This window comes from Corvus kubaryi, unplaced genomic scaffold, assembly GCF_017639235.1.
Source record: "Corvus kubaryi isolate FWS band 111438036 unplaced genomic scaffold, C.kubaryi_AGA036_p1.0 37398, whole genome shotgun sequence".
Lineage (NCBI taxonomy): Eukaryota > Metazoa > Chordata > Aves > Passeriformes > Corvidae > Corvus > Corvus kubaryi.
Window position 1 is genome coordinate 25,634,306 of NW_024581137.1, and position 19,746 is coordinate 25,654,051.

The window sequence follows — 19,746 nt, forward strand, 5'->3', positions numbered from 1 at the left end:
CAAGATTCAGAGAACAAAAAAATCTTGTTGGCTTAGTAGGGCAGAATTTCAAAGCTTTTTGTAGAGTGAATCTTATGATGTAATATTTGTAGGACTGTGTATAGAGGTTAGCAGCAATTATGCGTATGCATTTCAACAGGTCTACTCTTGTGCTTTAAACATCTGCTTTAATGTTTGCAGGAACAGTCTTGTGGATAGATTAAATTTTTACAAGGCTAAAACTCCTTTGAACTCTTGATATAAAATTCACTCTTTGTCAAAGTAAATGGGCAATTACATAAAAGTTGCACAATGAGGAACATTTTAAATGCTCTGAGTGCTTTATCTGTTGTCTGTCATTAGTAAAATATCAAAATTGGTTGCTGAAATGTGTATCTTAAAAAGAAGCTTGACTATCTGTATAAGATGTGATGAGTAGCAAAGCCAGATAGTTTAAATGTATTAAAAGTCCAGTTCTTCTTTGAGAAGTGGGTTTATCAATATACTATTTCCTCATTCAGTACAGCAGCTTTGTCACTTTTGATATACTGTAAATGCCAGGATAAATTTGTTTCTACTTCCTTATGAACCTAAAGACAGGATTCAGCTAGAAGTTTGTTCCCCTGTTTTATGTCATCAGCAGAATTGTTGACTGGGAAATGTGAGGAGCAGATCTGGTGTCCCTGTACTGAGTGGAGTGTGGATTTACTCAAGTGAGGGTCTGGACATGAGAGAGTTCCATGTCTGTACCAGACAGGGAGTATGGGAGCACATCCTTTGAAATTGCCTGTGGGGATTTCAGTGTTCCAAGCCTGCTAGCCAGAAAACATGCTTCAGAGCTGATCACTGCCAGGTTTTCTCTTTTCTTGTCTCCTAAACTTGCAGTAAGTAATTTGATAGAGTCTGGGTTGCTTAAAACCGTGGTCAGGCACAGTGGGCAGGAGCAGTGAAGGGCATGGTATCTGTAGTGGCTGTGTTCCCATTCTGCAGGTGTTGAGCTACTGTGTCTGTAGGACAGTATTGAAGGTTCTCTGCCTTTGTTGCATACTGCTCTCTAGAACTGAGTTATTGCATGGGCTGGGGATACTTTTTCACACCTTGGTTTCCTTTCCTTTATCCTTTTCTGGCAAGAAATGTATGCAGCAGAAGAGGACCCTCATTCTAATTGTCTCGGAATGACTGAAAATCAGCAAACTGCAGCTCTATATGACTGCATTCAGACCAGAGTGAAAAGGGAAACAGATGTTCCCAACTGAGATTTTGAAAGAAAGCTCTTGGAGTGTTTGGATGGGTGGCGGAAACCACAGAAATAACAATGTTCCAACTTCTATATAAGTGCAAAATAGTAAACAAGGCTTACAGTCTGGAAATATAGAGTATGTCTTTCAGGCTGATGTGGGCTGTAATTCCTGTCAGCTGAAGTGTCCCTTCATAATTTCACTTGCAGTTATGTGTTTTGCAGAGGAACGTCTTTCTTCAAAAGCTGAAGTGCCAAGCAAAGAGAGCCAGGAGGAAGTTGCCACTGTTTCAGGTAATTAAAACCTTTCCTCTTTATTTTGCATATGCACTTTCTTTTTACCATTATTTTCTTGTCTATTCCATTTGCTGCTTTAAAATAATGTTTTTACAGCTCTGTAAAGCTGTCTTTTTAACCTGGGTATGTGATGGCAGCAAAACTGCTTAAGCACCACTTAGGATGCATGAAAACCACTTGAGAAGGATTTATAAAGTAAGCCAATTTATACAAGGTATTCCTTCCTGAATTACTTTGTAATGACTCAATTAGCTTTCATTTCTGCACAAAGGAGATTTAGTTGCATAAATTAGCTTATCATCATTGAGGAAGTGTCACTGCTAAAGGACAGTTTATAGATACAACATGCAGTTGCTGTCAAACCTATAAGAATGTAATATAGACATCTGTGTATACTTTGTGCTTGAGCAGAACAGACTTCTGCCATTCAGAGACTAACAGGGGACAACAAGTTGCCCAAGGGACTGGCAATGTAGACGTCTCTGAAAAGGTCAACTTGACACAGGCTCTGACAATCGACCCAAAGCTCTGTCTTCTTTGATAAAAATCAGATAAACTTAAGACCACTAATTGATCTGCAGCCTGTTTAAATGTTGGCCATGCATATCTTCATTGCATATGATTACCAGAGAAAGCAAATGAATTGGGTAAGAAATGCCAGAGTCCAGTGACAGCAGCATAAAAATTGGAAAAGGACACAAATGCCCAGAAAGGCTGTGAAGGATATTGTCTCAGCTTTAGCTTGGCAAACCGCCCTGGTGCTAATTATCTCTGGGACTGGAAAAATAACTGCATACACCATGTAAAGTCACATAGCCAGACAACTTTTCTTGATAGAAAGGTATTTCCAGTTATGCTTAAAAACAATATAGTTTTGTGCTTCAAGGGCACAGACCTTTAGATAAACTATTGGTGATCTGACACAGCAAGTAGAGAAGACTCACTTCTTATCAGACCTTACACCTTTCTGAGATCTGCTGCATTGTAACTGTGACCTGCACTGACATGCAATCTGGCTCTCCTTCCCCCATCGTACATAATGCACATAATTCTTTCAGGGCTGTCAAGGAAGGGGTGGGCAAGAAGAGTTCCTTTAGGAAGTAGCTCTGCAGTGCTCTTCCTGTTGCAACATGTGGAGAGGAAACAGAGGCCTGATTTCCTGACCCATACAGGAAAGCAGGGACAGGTTGCTGTGAGGAGTCTTGGGTTGCTTTTCTTGGACAGGAAACAAGAGCCAAGCCATCAGATGCTGTTAGCATTGTGCTCTGCTAAAAACATGTGTAAAACAACATGACTCATTACAGCCTTAATATTTAGTACTCATTTAGACATTACTGTAATTACAGGAGTGTGTTGTCATAATGGAGCGTGGGGTCAATCCAATTACAAAGTTGCCGACAGTATTGGTTTTTTTCATGAATGTACCTTCCTGAAGTTCTAATTGGTCATACTTCTAAGGAATCAAAACTTTAGCATCTGCATATCTGAAAAATTTTAACTGCTATAAGAATAGCCTTATCAGTCTTACTAGTATTTGTGCAATGTCATTGAAAATACCATAGCAGTTCCCCCAGATGTCAGGTTCATTTCAAGCAATAGTTTTGTGATCTGATCTTACATAGTTCACTATTTAACACTGGAAATTTGTTTGACTTTTAGGGCTGAGCTGACATGAGTATTTCTGATAGGCATCACATCATAAATAACTGACATGACTTGAGAATATTTTATGATTTTCCATACAAACAGCGCATACATTCTTAAGTTTAATTTATTACCTAGCTTTACTAAACCTGAACTCACAGAAAATATTCTGCAAATTGTCTGTGAGCTCAAGCTGATTAGTGCAAAAATTTTTGGGATTTTTCCTACTCTTTTCTTGCCCTGACATATTTCTACTTCAATTAACTTTCAGACTTGAGTTCTTTTTATTCTGTTGTTCTTAATGCTAACTCCTGCTGCTAAAAAACTTTACATTAAATTGCTAGTGACCTAGTAATTTAAAAATACCAAAGCATTGAAGAGTTTCAGTTATATAATATGGCTTGCTGGGTCTTTTTTGTTATGACTGTCTACCCATTTTCATTTCCACAATCACTATTTCAATAAGTGTCATGTTTTCTGCCTTATCAGTGTAAATATGTTGATTTTAGGGTAACTAAGGAACAGTAGGAGAAGGAAAGTGAGAAAGATTTAACCAAACATCTTGGAATAGATTAGAATTTGAGTCCAAATAAATACACTACAGTTGTTTTGCCCTTATTTTTTAACTTTTCTGCCCTGTGGGATAAAGGGCAAGTAAGTAACAGGCATTTTTTGAAGTTTAGGGCATCATCAGAACTAAAAAATAACTGTGTTCTTTCACAGGGTTTCTCAAACTGAAGGGGACCAAAGTAAGAATGAGTGGGCTTGTGTTTCGCAGCCTTTTTTTTTATTCTGTGCCTGTGTTTGTAAGCTCTATGAATCATTTTATGAAGCGTTTTTCACTTTATACGTATAAAGTCTGAAGTTACATTTAAAATTGTCTTTTATGTGTATGTAGTTGCCCTTACAGAATTTGGAGAAACTTGTGCTGGAGGGCATGAGAGGGGATTTTGAATTTGAAATTAATGCTTCTTGGAAGACCAGCATAGTTGTCCATAAACTTACGCCGCCAATTTCTTCCCCTATTTTTTGTTTCTGTGCTCCAATATACCAATATATTGGTATATATTTTTCTGAAAAATGTGAACCTATCTTAAAAAAGAACCCTATCTTATGTTGAATTCACAAGTGACAGCACAGAGCCATGGTTAGTCTTTGGTCAGTATCTTCACTGTTGCAATAAGCTTATTTTAAAATGCATCTTTTCCAGTGTGTTCACATTATTAGTTGGGTTGCTTTCCACTTTAAGACTTAATTAAATGCTCACGATGAACATAAAAGGAGAGACATGTCTCACCCGCTGTTGGGTCTCTTCTGTTGCAACTTACTTTAGTGTTAACACAGTTACTTCAGGCACATGAAGGTAAGAGCAGAACTCAAAGTGGTAAAGGTCAGTGTGAAAAGTCATGATTTCTTTCAGTGATGTTCTAAAGAAGTAAAAGTCCTGATTAATGTATTTTAAATGAGATCAGTAAGCCAACTGATGAAAGATTTGAGAGGTGGGATATACCAAAATAGTTCTTTTGTTTTTTTGCTCATGTGGACTTACATTATCTTTTATGACTCAGAGTTGTGAACTGTGATCAGTACAGTAAAAAATGACCGAGGAGAGATTCTGATTTAATATTTATTTCAAATTAATTTCATTCTAACCTGTGTTACTGTTTATTGTCTAATGCTGAATTGGTGAATAATGAGGTCAAAACAGGAAGGGCCAAAATTTGGAGGTGCAACAATTCAAACTGATTATGCCTTCATGTTGAAATGATTATGTCTGTGCATTTTTAAATAACCAAATCTCTTATTTCTGAATGATATGTGAGCGTTCATATGGGTATCAATTGTTGCTTTTGGGGTGAGGACAGAAGAATTTGGGCCCTGGCAGCCAGAACGCCCCCTAGTGCTGCGCAGCAAGTTGTAGCTCCTAATCAGCAGTTTATGGAAAATTAAATGGTGGGTGACTGGCATAGCAGCTTTGAATTCAAGATTGTGAATATTTAGCCTTATGACAGTATTGCCACCCAAACAAGATAGCACAGAACACAGACTGAATTGAAGATAGAGAAAACAAGCTCTTCTTGCTCATACAGAGAATATTAAAATTCAAATCTAAGTATTTGCCAAAATAGAGAAGAACACAGGTTGAATACTGCTATTTTTTTATAGTGTGATGCTTTCTACCTCTTGATACTTGATATTTTAGCTGGATTTTTTTGGTAATAAAATGAACCAATCATGGTTAAATTGTAAACTATAAATGATGGTGTAGAGTGCTAATGACATGCAAATGTAACTGGTGTATGTTGGAATAACCAGCAAGCCTGCAGTTCAAGAATCATATAACAAAACTAAGATGACAGCCTTGATCCAGCCAGTTCAGTGATATTTATGTTATCAGAATTAGAAGATAGCTTTCCAGTGATGTAAATTATTAGTACATATACATTCTGTCTGGTTAGTGTATACATAATGTAACCGGTCATCTTAGTGGTATTGCTTACATTCTTTTTGCATTAACTCATCACACTCCATTCTCATGGAATTAAAAACAGGAAATAGTTTGCAGTGCAACAGAAGCACCCAGTGTATTTAACTGTGTGTGAGCGCTGTGTTTCAATAGATGTACTCTGTATTGTAAATGTATGACAAAGCATTTATTACTGTGTTATTGCCGTATTACAGAGCAAAGAGTGCTAAATAATCAATCAGTTAATGGCCTGTATGGCAGCTTGAACACAGCACATCCATTGTGCTTATGCTGTTAGAAGGATGAGTTTATGACTGTAGTGTAGTTGCACGTTTAGCCAGAGCTTAATGTCCTAAACTGGAGCTGACACAAATATTTTTGAAATGCAGCTTCAGCAACAGTTTCCAAGTTCTCCGATATTTCAGAAGGAAGAATCAAGGATTATCTCAAAGGTTCTCAGAGAAGCTATTTAATTTTGTTGGAACAGGAGAGGGAGGGGGAGTGTATCACAAAATACTTTAGCTTCCTTTTACTGATCATTATTAATTATATTCTAGCAGTTTTATCAGTTTCAAGTTGGGATACATATATGGCTTGCTAGAAATATACTAGTAGAGGAAAACTAGCTGCTTTAAGTTGCAGCTGAAAAATGCTTTGAAAACCTGTAGCTACATGTCTCTCAATGATGCAACTTGCCAGTGAAGGGCTTGCACAGTAAACTTAATTTTCACTTGCTTTCATGGCAGGAAGGGGCCGTTTCTAAAAAGAGGAATAAGAAATGTGTGCTAATAAATTGCTTTGTTCTCTCTGGAGATTTAAAGAGTAACTTTAGTTATCCTCAATCTCGATTGTTTTGTAATTAGATGCTGTTTTCTTTGCAGATAGCGAAAATACCGATTATGCCAATTTCTATCAAGGTTTGTGGGACTGCACAGGAGATGAAACCGATGAGTTGACGTTTAAACGTGGTGACGTTATCTACATTATCAGCAAGGTATGAGACACTACTGGGGCTACATGGTTGTAAAAAGAAAGCCATGGCAGAAGGGTACATTCCCACAGTTCTATAGGGGGAAATTGGCACTCCCTTTCAGATCCTTTGTTTGCAATCAGATATTCACTGCAATTAATTATTTTGTCAAATGAACTATAATCTCAATTAAAACATAGCCATATAACAGGAATTAACTTTAAAGCATGTTTATTTCCTTGTTAAATCTTGGCTACCATTTGTTAACTGACTTAACAGGAGACAATGTGCTTTCTGCTTGTAGAAGTTAACCTTGTAGAATTTTAAGTTATCTTGTATGTTATGTTTTTTGTTTCCTGTTTTATATTCCTGACTGCTGATTCGGACTTTTTTGGGATCTTGCTACAGAAGATGGTTTGTTTTTTTGAACTATGCTTTCATCTTCGTATGTATATTGGTACTATTCTGACAGCTCAGATTCCGAATTTGTTTGCTCTGACAGATTTGGGCATTTTTTACTACTTTTCTGTTTGCAAAGTAAATGAGAAATGTAATTCCTCTCATCTGAATTGGCACTAAGCAGAAGAAGTATGAAGTTTTACTCTATATTAATGTTGGTGAATTTTCAGATTTTCCCTTAAGCTCCCCAACAAAAACAAAACATCTGTTAAAATATATATGTCATGGTCCATTGAAGTCTACTTCTGAACAATTAATCAAGGGAAATTTCTATTTTCCCCACATATTAGAAAAAAAAGCAGAGCTTTTAAAGTTCTCATTGAAAACACCCTACGTTTTAAAATATGTGTAGAATATATATCTAATTGCTGTTCAGTGTAATTAGTACAAAAAATACTGTAGGTCACTGAAATACAGGTGCAGGTGCATGAAAGCTAAAGGTATCTGTTTGTCTCAGTTTCAAAATCTTAAGTTTTGTCACAATTGCTTTAAACCATCTGTGATACCTTTATATTCTGGATAATAAATGTAACAGCTTCTGTTTTAAATAAATTTAAGATTTATGGATAGAAGGATAGTCCTATATAAAAATATAGAAGATGTATTACTAATATTAATTTGACCATGTATGTCTTTTGAGGTATTTCATTGTCACTTAAACTAATAACCGAATTGCATTACTAAAGACTGAATAAGGCTTGTGGATTGGGCAAACTTTCAAGAAGTTATTCAGCGCTGAAGAATTGTACTAATTTAAAATAACCACCTCTTCCCCCTCTCACTCCCCCCATAAGCCCATGAGCAAATGGATTCCACTGTGCGAGTTTGGCCTCTTTGTGGGTTGTGCTCTTTGGGTACATTATGGGGACAATAAAATCTTAATCTGCAGCTTGTAGGTGAAAAAAATTGCTTGCTACTCCTTCCCCAAAAGAGTGAGAAATTTCATTTAAAAAATGGAGCAAAATAGAAAAACAGTAGCTTAAGCTGTCCTCTGTATATCAACTGTCCTGTTGCCATGCCGTGATTAATCCGTAATCGGTCCTTGAAACAGGCTTGCTGCTGCTCCAGATATATAGAGCCTCTCTCTATGGGAATGATTTCTACTCCAAAATACAGCCCAGAAAAGCCAGCCCTGTTTCACTTAAAGATTGGTACAGCTTTTTCAGAAAAATGAGTGTTGGCCCCTACTGTCAGCTTGGAATTTAGGGTCCTTGGAGGGGAAAGTGCTAGAGAATTATCTATCTTAACCCTCCACTTGATTCAGTTTCAAGGTCTAATCATTTATGAGCTCTTTGTCTGGCAAGTGAAAATATAACCAAAGCAAAAGTGAGCCTAACCATCCCGAAATGGGTCAAGACTTTCCTTCTAAAATATTTCCTGATCCGCTACATTAATACTTGGATTTTGTGGCAGGAATCCGAGGCAATTTTTTTATTTTTTCACACCATCTAGTGGTCGAAAATGAGAGATGCAGGTACTGACAGGGGGGCGATGTGTATGCATCTAAAATGGTGTCATAAATTCAGCTTCAGCTGAACCTAGCTGTGGCTTTATTGCCTTTCTATCATATGTCAGCCAGGAACATTACTCTTGAAAATCACATTTTGCTGATAAGGAAGTAAGTATGGGTATAGCAGTGTTATAGTAGGAAGGGTGAAGCATTAACAAAATATCGAGCATATTTGTGCAACATGTAATAGTTCTTTGTTTTACAGTGAAATATAAATGGTATAGCCTGCTCTGATGAACGTGATAAGATAGATATTCATCTCTCCCAGCAATAGTTATGCCAAAGCAATATATGTTTACCAGCTTTTCTCATACCTGTATAGAAATTAGGGGGAAAGCAATTATTTGTTTCCAAGAAATGAGATCATTTGTACAAGTAATTTTGAACCAGTTTAGCAAATTCAGGCATTTATAGAATTTAAATAAAGCAAGAGGAGCAGTATGTTACATGTAAGTTTCTAGGTAAATGTCTCTTAGACAAATGAGCATGGTTTCAGTTTGGCAGTGTTTACTTCCTAAAATAGCTAAGTATTTTGCAAAGACAAATCTCCAGAATTTGCTTTAAAATGAGCATCAAAACGCAGTGTTACTGCAATGAGCATGAGCACATACTCTGACAACAGAGATACCTATGCCTGACTAGTGCAGTTACTGTAGAAAAGCATGTTTTTCTTGTTTTAAAGGTGTATTCAAAAACTATTTAAGCTATTTCCTGAATATTTATGTCAGTTGTGGCTTTTGTGTGGCAGCAGTCCTGTGGGCTTTTACAAAAGACCCCAAAAACCTCATAACTTTTTTCTAGGTTTTTCTACCTAGTTTTCCTCAAAAGTTGAGTTTTTAATCTGAGCAGAATTAACAAAACTATCACAATAGTAGTTGTTAACTTTATTTAAAAACATAGTTAACATTTCAGATTAATTGATCAATGTATCTGTACAGATATACTATTACTATTATTTTCATTTATAATATTCTTGAATATTCAAGTGGCTTTTATCACTTATGCTATGAATGATGTGAACTTTCAGAAAACTATATACCCTTATTCCATTATGCAATAAAAAAATATAGCTGTACTGATAAAGAGACTTGTTAATAACATTTCTTAGTTAATACTGACTGTTAGAAACTCAATACTTTGGAGTCCTGTTTTCTAAAAGGATGATTGCTCTTAACTCCTGCTCATTTATGGGCTTGCCTTTGCTTTCAAGACCATGTGATAAATGGGAAAACAGACCACAGTATAGCAATCATTTTTATAAACCTTCCATAGCTCTACTCAAGAAATCAATTTCTAGAAACAAAGATAACTGTGGATGGAGGTAGTTCTATTTTTCTTTACCTAAGTTTTGTGTGCATAATTTATGCAAGTGCAACACTTGCAGTACTTGTTTGTTTGCTTTAGGTGTATGTTTTGTGTTATGAAGTTCCATAGTTTCATCAGCCAAATGCAAGTAATAGTGAAAATTTACCTCAATATGTTAGTAGGCACCTGCATAGTAGAATTACTGACATTTCTTAACATTAAACTAATTTAATACACTTCCTATTTATATTTGTATTAAAAGAGCAAATAATACTTCAAAATCAGAAATCATATCCTTAACTGGAATTCTCCTTAATCGTTATTATTTCCTTGCACGCCAGTGCTGCTCACTCTGGTATTTATGATCATGGAAATCTCATCTATGGCAACCTTTTGCTCTAGAATTTTTCATGAAAGTAGAGTGTTAACTTGGTGCTTAGATTATCCTATATTTAGAGAGGTTTTTAGACAGTAGGTTTCAAGTGTGGCAGATTTTTGTTCTTTCAATACAATAAATGTTAAAATGCTCACATCTCAACCTGTATTTTTTGCCTAGTAAAAAGACAAAGAATCTCCACAGCTCATATTACTGCTTATGAAATAAAGTGCAACTTAACAATGCAGCTGTTTCAGAATCACCGTGAACATTTTGTCCACTATCTGTATAATCTTAATAAAATGTATTTATTTGGTATTTTTTCCAGAAGATATGAAAGACATACTAAAATCCTGAGTGTTTTATTTTGTCAGATTGTTTTTTGGCTGATCATACTGAGATCCGTAACTACTATTCCATGGCCATACTGCCTGTGGCTCCCCTAGCAAATAGGGAGTACCAGTAGGAGCGGATTTGCAGAGTGGAACACTTAGTGCTTGAGGCCCCGGTGTCCACACCATGCTTTCTCAAAGCTGTTTGATGTCCAAAGAGGTCTAGCCTGGTTTTGTGGAATGAGAACACATTAATGGTTGGAGCATGCTCAAGTGCATCTTTCATTTTAGCTTCATCTGAAAAAAATGTAGTGTGTGTGCTCTGAGACTGATGCTCTGCAAAGGGAGCCACTGGGGGGAAGGTGGGAGCTTTGGGAGGTTCACTTCTGATGCTTCTGATCAAAACAGAAATGCAATGCTAAGTTGTACATTACCCATTTCCTGGCTTGTTTATTCTTTATGGGTGGGGCTGGGAGAACAATAAGTACATGTCTAAACAAAATAGTGAAGGCCTTTAAACAGAGGGTTGGTTAGAACTAATGCAAAGCAACTGTAGCTCTGTTGGTTTGCATACTGATAGTATGTAAGCCTTTACCTATCAGATCAGAAAAAAAATTGGCCATGTGTCATCTAATGGAAAATAAAATGGCCTTTCTATTGTTCCAAGGCATTTTCTGGGGACAGTTTTGGTTCAGAATTCAGTCTGCTTACTGTGATTTATATTGGAAATCTTTAATTGCTGTATATTTTCTCTCATGTCATCGTGAGAAATAAAACCTAATAACGCAATCATACAATAAATCTGGTGCTTATATTTTTAAAGATGACCATTTTATTGCTGTCTTAAAACAACTCTACTACCTGTGAAGAAGTCTCATTCAGTTATTTAGGACATTTGTCATTCTCTGCTTTTAGAGAAAATGCTCTTCTGTGCCAAAACTGCTCCCTAGTTGATAGTGTATCATTCAACAATTACACCAAAGGAAGTTCTAAAACTTTTTAGCTAGTATGAATCTCCTGGATGAATTGGAGATGTTTTAAAATATTATCGTGCTAAAATTGCACCCTAGGATATTCTTTGAAAAAAATTTATTCCTGCTTCTGACACATTTAGCTTGATAGTAGAGGTTACTTATTTTAACCCCAAACAAGGCTGTAGATATGTTTTGCTTCTCAATTTTAAAGTTTGCAGGTATTCAGCTCATAAGTTAGTATTACTCACAGTGCCACTAGAAGAAAGAAGGAGAAAAATCTTGAATTCACATACTTCAGTTGTATTTTTAAAAATACCACTCCATTTTTTCTTCAAGGCATTGAAACACAATGATAATTTTCAGCAACTTCTTTTTAACACCAAACAAATAAAAAAACCCACACCACAAACACAAAAAACCATACCATATGTATTCAACTATGGAGACTAATTGTACAAGAACTAGATGTTCTCAACTTTTGCTGAAGTCAGTAGAAGTTTACATGGTGCAAAGCATCTGGAGAATCTCATTTAGGCAGAGGAACTTTTGCTACCTTTAGAAAAGTTTGCTTTGGAAATCCTCAAGTATAAACATTTTCTCTTTTTGTATGTCAAAATATCAAAATTCTCTTCTGTAGAGGACTAAAATCTTGGATTTAAATGGTATCGGTAGAAAACAGGTAGTGTATTGCTAGCTATTGCATTTTCCCCAAGTACAAAAGGTTTTATGATCAGGGTCTCATGAAGCCATGGGTACATAGACATCAGTGCAGTGAAATTGGTGGGATGGGGACAAGGAGAAGCATTTGCTCGCAGTGTGTTCAGTTGAGAGCATTTAAGGAACATGTAAACCCTGATGGGATTTTTACCCCCTGCTATCTAGCATGCTGTACAGAGAGTGTTTTACCAGCATGTTAAATGTTAAGTCATAACCTGTTCTTTGCTGCCCTGTGAAATTACTTCACTTTGGTTAATAAATTCTGCTGGGGAAAAAAAATAATCCACTCCATGGCAGTGGAAATGCAGAAGTAGCTTAGAAAGCATTTGGTCATTTGTTAAGGTTGTTGTTTCATATTATTTGGCATAGTACATTCCATTGCCCTGGTGCTTGTCTTCCGGTGGTGGGAAGGGTAGTGGTGGCCCCCTCCTCCCCCCGGCCCTGCTAACATTGCCTGGTATGGCAAATGTGCTCCCCGTCACATGGCAGAGCATGGCCGCACACTTGTGCATTCTCCTCATTGCAGGCGGCTGGATCTGGCCCTGCCCCCCTCTCCTATCCCTCTGTTTGCCTTGGAGCAATTCATTTTGCAGTTATTGAATTTCTTTGGAGAGTTATTTTCATACAGCGGAGCATCACAGCACCTCTGGATCTTGATAGCGTTTCTACATAAGGAGAAAGAAGCTTTGTGTTAGTAATTACCTAACATTGTCAGGAGCTGACTGCAGGCCTCTTTCTAGTGATAACAGAATAACCACATAATGTAGCTTTATAGCACATGATTAATAGAAAATAATTACACATCCTACAAAGGGATGCAATATTTCTTATAAATTGACTACAATGGTTTCCTGTAGATTAAAGGACTCTTCATTATTTTATCAGTCCTTCTGAAGTATAGTCGCTTGCCTATGTTAGCAGTGATATTAAGAGCTGAATGCAGTGAGGGATACCAGATGGTAAACCCAGTGGTACCTGAGATCTGAAGCTGATGCTTGCAAAAGCACAGTGCTTCCCAACTTTTTTATTCGTATAAAACTTCTAACTGTATTCATATCTTTCTGCATATTAATCATTATTTCCCACAAATGTGGACTGTAGGCTTTTATTCTACACATCTTAAGCAGCAGTAATAGACATATGGACCTCACAACAGCAGTGTATTAATGAAATTATATTGCTGCGAAGGAGTTTATAATTGATAACATTGATAGAGACAATACATCAATTTGGATTTTATGTCTGACTTCAAGAGAAGACTAGGGGGGCTGCTTATCTGCCTCACTAGTTAAGCACTCTTTCATGGTACTGAGGATAGGAAGGAGGGGTTAGGAGTTAAAAGAGAAATGTCTGTACTTTAATCAGTTTAAAAGGGAGTGCTATCTAATTATTCTAAAACCAGAGATTAAGGTTTTGTGTTCCTGGTAACCAGGTATCTGCATTATATTTTTGTTCAGACTTCTACAGACTGCAGATAGTTTAATTGGGATTCATGTTGCTCTTGAGACCCATACAAAGAATAGTAATGTAAAGTAAAAGCTTCTGTGTTGCAATATTGTCTGTATGGTATAATGGTTGCAGTGAATCCTTAAATTAGTCTACTAGTCTGTTACATCAACATTGATTTCATCTTCTCACTTAGCTTCATGGCAGAGCAGTAAGTGGTGTATTAGTAAGTAGTAAAACCCAGAAAGTTTTCAAAACAGCAGCATGCTTTTAATTTTAATTTGAGCTATCTGAATTATTTCTTTAAAAACAATTGTTTCTAAGTCCATGTAGTGTTGCTAAGTGGAACATTTTCAATGGATAATGTAATCCACAGGCTTTTTCTGTGCCATTTGTCATATGCAGTTTAATGACTGCTTAACTGAGCCACTTCCCTCATTTCATGTATTGTTTGTTTTTTTGGCTGATGTCTAGCAAAACTTGCTTAATCACTCTTGTCAGTCACTGTGCGAATTCCATGTAGCAGCTTAAAATCTTTTGTTGTTTTCTCTTGGAGAGATTTATTGCTGAGATTCCAGTAGTATACGTGAGTGCTGCTCCTTTCAGCAATTTCCCACTTCAGTCTTGAAATCCAGTTTGTATATTTAAACAGTGTATTGTGAGACAGAGGATAGATTTTTAAACAGGCTGATCTGGAAGATTATAAACCTCAGTGTCAGGGTATTGTTTCGCCTTTAAGGAGTTGGGGTGTAATGTGAAGCCCCATGGGAAAGGTTATTAACTTCTGTGGAGAGCAGTGTGCACTGAAGATCGGGTTCAGATACCCCTAGACTTTCAAGACCAAGCCCATCCCCAGCAGTCTGCTTTGGAGTAGAAGGGGGAAGAAGGTGGAATTATTTTTGCAGCTTTCTTGTTCGCATGTTCACATAATAAATGAAGTTTTTCCTGCTGTTTTTTAAGTGGATTTCCTTTAAATCACACTTACTGCCGTATTTCATGCATAGTAGGATAGAATCTTTTAAATCACCAATTCACTGTTAAGAGAAGGAAGAAAATGTTTAATTGAAGATTAGTGTTCACCCTTCCACAATTAGAAAATATAAAACTGTGTGTGTGCCTGCATGCAAGCATTAAAAAAAAAAAAAAAAAAAAGGCGAAAGGCAAAGAAAAAAGAAAAAAAGCCTATATGAAAGCGGGCCATCGTAGTTAAGCACAGAGAGCCGAGTACACTAAGCACCTCATAGGACCCCAGAGAACTCTTGACCAGGCAAAATATGCCAGCAGCAAATCATTATAGCTCGGGCTTTAATGAAACTCCATTAACCCTTAAGCTCCACTTGGCTATTTATAACCAAAAAACTTTACCTACAGTTCAAAATAGTAGCTTCATCTCAGTAGGACCAGTAATTCAAAATCCTAGAGCTTTTTGCTCTTCTCATCAGAAGAGCAGTGTCGCAGGAAGCAGATGTTGCTTATCAGCAATACTATGTATTTTGTATTTTGCATATTTGTTCCAAAGTAATTTCTGTCTTACTAATCATTCAGTTTTGAGTAGGGTCTCTGTTTTAATACTTCATTTGTGACTCAATATATGTGTGTGTGCAATTCCAGCTGTTAAAATTTATTGAACCATTTTTTAGGATTGATCTTAAAATATTTATCTCATAGGAAAAAAATAAATTATATACCACAATATGCAATAATTACATATCATTATTACATTATTTTATTTTCACAATAATTATATACCACAATACCACAATATTCTGACTTGGTACTGCTTTTGGAAGATATTATTTCTTTAAACTATTATAATTCATTTTGTTTCATATTTATCTCACTAAGCCTAAACATATTTGAAACAGGAGTGCATTAGTCATCTGTCAGCAATATGAGATCTGCTGTAGAATTTTCTGCAAGCATAGAGCAATAGTAGACTTTGTCCATAGAAAGATATTATGTATTAGATATATAGTGTTCCCTTCACATTTGAGTGAAGTAGTTTTTAAAATAAGTTGATGGTAAGTTTCTTAGAGTTTAGCTTGTGATACTAAAAGAATCCCTGTGGATTGTTATATGTCAACGTTTTGCTATGAGATTTTAATTACAAAGATAAGGTTTTTGTGTTTGTGATGAATAGAGGATAAGGAGGTCGGCTATTTTTAGTAGGTGTTAGAGAAGCATGGCCATAATTAAGAAATTTTCTTGAGTATGCCTGGCCTTTCAAAATTTAGCTTCTGCCTTTGCCTAACTGCATGTGAATGCCTATAACAAAAAGATAAAATGTTTTAATTTTCAGTTGAAATTATTATAACTGTATATAAGAGAAAGCATCCATAAGGAGTTGCATACAAAACTCTATTGCATTTATATCAGACTAAAGGTTAATACTGCCTATTGTTTTCAATTAGGAGTACAATAGATTTGGCTGGTGGGTAGGAGAAATGAAGGGAACCATTGGCCTGGTGCCTAAAGCCTACATAATGGAGATGTATGATATTTGAGAGGCCTGGGTAAGTACATTTTAATCCAATCTTCTGTAATGGCTTATATGTTCCCCTGTTCTCTGTTTCATAAGTATGTCTTTCCTGGAACCTTTGTAGAAGTCCTGTTAAAATAAAGATTATGGCAAAATATATTGAAGGTTCAATTAAAGTACCTTTTTTCCTGGGATTCTATATGAAATATTAGACCACAGGGTACAAAAGACGATATATTTAATAACTGTTCCTTTTCCAGATTAAAAATAAAATTGGTGTTGTTTCTATTTAGTTTTGTTACTTTAGTAATATGTCTATATCCGTCTGTGCAGAAGACTGTGGAAGGGGATAGATATTTGGACTGGGTTTGAATGCATGTTTGAGGTTTTTTGGTTAATGATGAACTATCAACTTCCCTCTCCCTAATCAGGAGAAATCTGCACTTGAAATGAAGAGTGGTGTGCAGCTGCAGTTTACAGACCCAGCCTCTGGAAGAAGATTCTGCTGTACATGTTTTGTGGTTTCAGCCAATGTAGTCAGATCCTCGCCTTGCATATATTAAACATTATAAACTGTAACGGATCATAACTTTACGGAAATGTTCTTCTTAGCCACTTTTTATAGAATTGTAATGCTAGGAAATTAAATAGATGGTAATTAACATATGGGGCACAAGCAGCCATACAGTGCCTGTTGCTCTTTTTCTAACATATTAGCAGCACTCTGTATAGCTGTAGGTTTATGTTCTTTCAGGGAATTTTGCCATCTTTTCCTGTTTTGCAGATTCAGAAAAATTAAGCAGAGCTTCGAGGGTAAACTGCTACTCAATTCATGCATACATTAACCTTTTAATGCTCACTGTACATCTTGTGCAGTTTCATCAGAAAGTTGAGGGAAATTTATGTATAATATTTCATGTCTTCAAGGTATTCTGTTTCCAAATGTTTTTAAGTTATGCGTTAGCCAGTGATTTATTTTTCTCATATATTTAGTATTGTATTGTTAATTACTATTTTGTTGACACACAATGAAGACTTGATTCTTTTGCTGGTGTAATAAATTGGCCTGTGTGGTAATACTGCCCTGATACCATTCTGACTTGGACATCGTAATTCTATGAAAGTTTGTGAAAATATATTAACCCCCACAATTTTTGCTAAGTCAACATGAGCTAAATTGCAGGTAAAAATATTTTTCTCCATGATAGTGTGAAATATTTTATCTGTACCTTGCAGATACTTTTGCAGAGTCAAATCTGGATACCTTGCTGGTATGTGGAATTCTGATACAGGCTGTGCAATGGAGATCTTCACCCTATGTAGATGAGCAACAGCTACCTGCATTGCATTCTTGTGTAAAAGCCAGAACTTTGTGTCTAAAAATATTGGTTGAAACATAAAAGAGTACACTAAAATACTACCACTTGTGGACAAGTGGTTGGGCAAGTCTGAGTTAATACTTTACATGCTCTTCTTTTGGAGATGTGCTTTACCATTAGCATGCAAGATGAACTTTTTTGGATCCTCCCAGACAGTTGATTTGTGAGACCCTTAATCTGCCAACAAGGCAGGTCAGGCCAGTCTGTGAGTTGCTGAGCCTGTGCAGGTCCCTGTGTAGTTGTTTGTGCTGTTTATGCTTCAGGCAGACCCTGGGAACACTCTGGGTTAAAAGGAAACATTAGTCTGAACTTGGAATTTGGATCCTTTCAGTAAACTAAGATGCTGTGCTCTATGTTAGCTAGTGTATGGTACTTGCTGGTACACTGAATGCTAATAGGCGTCAAACGGGATGGAGTTTTGTTGTAATTTTTTAAAGAGATAGTCATTGGAATTGATTCTGTGCGTTATCAGCCAAGCATTAAAATGATAGATTATAGTCTTCAGATCTTTCACAACTTTAATTTGTCAAGCGTACTGGTGGATTGTGTACAGAATGTGAAGCGTTAATAGCGGGGCTGGAAACGCTCCTTCTCCCTTGTTAACATGGCAGCGCCATAAATCTGCCCACCAGAGTGGCATTTTATTAATTACAGAATTCCGAATCCCACCACCACCACCAAGTACTTTTTAGGGAATAAACCCTCCCCCACGTCCTGAGACGCGGTGCCGTGGCTCGGCGCTCGCTTTGGGCCCGGCCCGCTGCGGGGTGCGGGGCGCGGGGCGGCCCCGGCCCGGCCCTTGCGCTGCGCGGCCGCGGCGCTGGGTGGCAGCAGCTTTTCGTGGGACGGGCGGAGGCGGAGGCGGATCGCGGTCTCGTCTCTGGCCCCTTCCCCCTCCGCGCTGTCCCGCGCCGTTTCTGCCGATTTTCCAGGAGAGGGAGTCCTTACCCAAGCGATGAGGGGCAGGGCTGCTCGGCGCGGCCTCTCCTGGGTGGTGACAGCCAGAGAAATCAAGTAGCTTTTGTCTGTAGTTCTTTTTTAGGGCTTCCCCCTTCTTAGTACTTACTGCCAGCGGAGAGTAAATAAACTGCCTTAAATTCAAAACGTAAAAGATGTCCTGAAACTCACTGTAAATATGTCAGAATAAACCAGCAACGGACCATGGATGAATGGTTTACTTTATATCTGTGCAAATACCATAACCTTTTTTGGCTAAGAAAATCTCAGTTAATACAACTTAAACAAAACTCGGGTAGAAGATGCTAATCGCTTCATTTTCTTTGTTCACTTGGATTGTGCTTGCCTGTCTGTGAACAGCAAGAGAGCAAATTTTTAAAAGGTGATTGTAACTCTCACATTGTACAGCGTTTTACTTGATTATTTGCTGTGTTCTGGATTTGTATGGTACTGCCATTAGATCTTATAATAATGTTCTACTCTGCAAATTTTTAAGGTTCAAATAAAGTTTAATTGTTTGCAAACTGTTATGATGCTAATAATTCAACAGCCTGCTGTGTTACTAATGAAATTACTTTGTAATGATTAATTTGGAAAATAGTGTGTTGATTGTAGTAATTAAGCACAACAAGGTGAAGTAAATGATTCTAATGCCATCTGGCCTCCAGACTGAATGAAGAAATGAAATGGGGCTGTCATTTGAATTTATTCAGAGAAGTAAGGGTAATACAAATGCTTTTTATAGCAGAGGCACCCGGATATAATCATGCCACTCTGTAGTATCGTTTCATGTACTTCTGTATACGGATAACTGGTTCACATATTTTTCCAGCATCTCGTTAGGATATACCTCTTTGTGCATACTGCTGCTAATTACATGTACTGATGGCAGCGTATGCACGAGTTCTTCTATCAAAAAGATGTATGGGTAAGATTTAGAGAAGTGATATGCCTCAGCTTACCTTTTGCTCCCCTATTAAGGATAAAAACTTTCTGTGACTGGAATTAAGCTGAAAGTGAATGCTAATTAAGATCCCATTCTAAATTCAAAGCCAAATGCATAAACTTCTTTCTTTTTTTTTGGCTCTGCAGTCTGACACGGTATTAGAAGGAACGTAAAGAATAACCCTTTAGAACCTGATCCAAAGACTGTTGAAACTGAGAAGCTATTAAATTCACTTGCTTTTGCATCAGGATCTCCCAACAGTAATTCAAAAC

General features: G+C 36.9%; 1 protein-coding gene across 2 annotated transcripts in view; it reads left to right on the forward strand.

Moving 5' to 3' along the window:
* Positions 1-19,056, forward strand: part of SKAP2 (src kinase associated phosphoprotein 2) — a 120,317-nt gene extending 101,261 nt beyond the window's left edge. The window contains exons 10-13 of one of the 2 annotated variants that reach the window (XM_042043477.1): positions 1,427-1,510; positions 6,506-6,618; positions 16,125-16,226; positions 16,624-19,056. In XM_042043477.1, coding sequence (XP_041899411.1) covers positions 1,427-1,510; positions 6,506-6,618; positions 16,125-16,217 — 290 coding nt within the window. In that variant the 3' untranslated portion in view covers positions 16,218-16,226; positions 16,624-19,056. The remainder of the gene's footprint in view (positions 1-1,426; positions 1,511-6,505; positions 6,619-16,124; positions 16,227-16,623) is intronic. The other variant, XM_042043478.1, reaches the window with a different exon arrangement.
* The last annotated feature ends 690 nt before the right edge of the window (positions 19,057-19,746 follow it).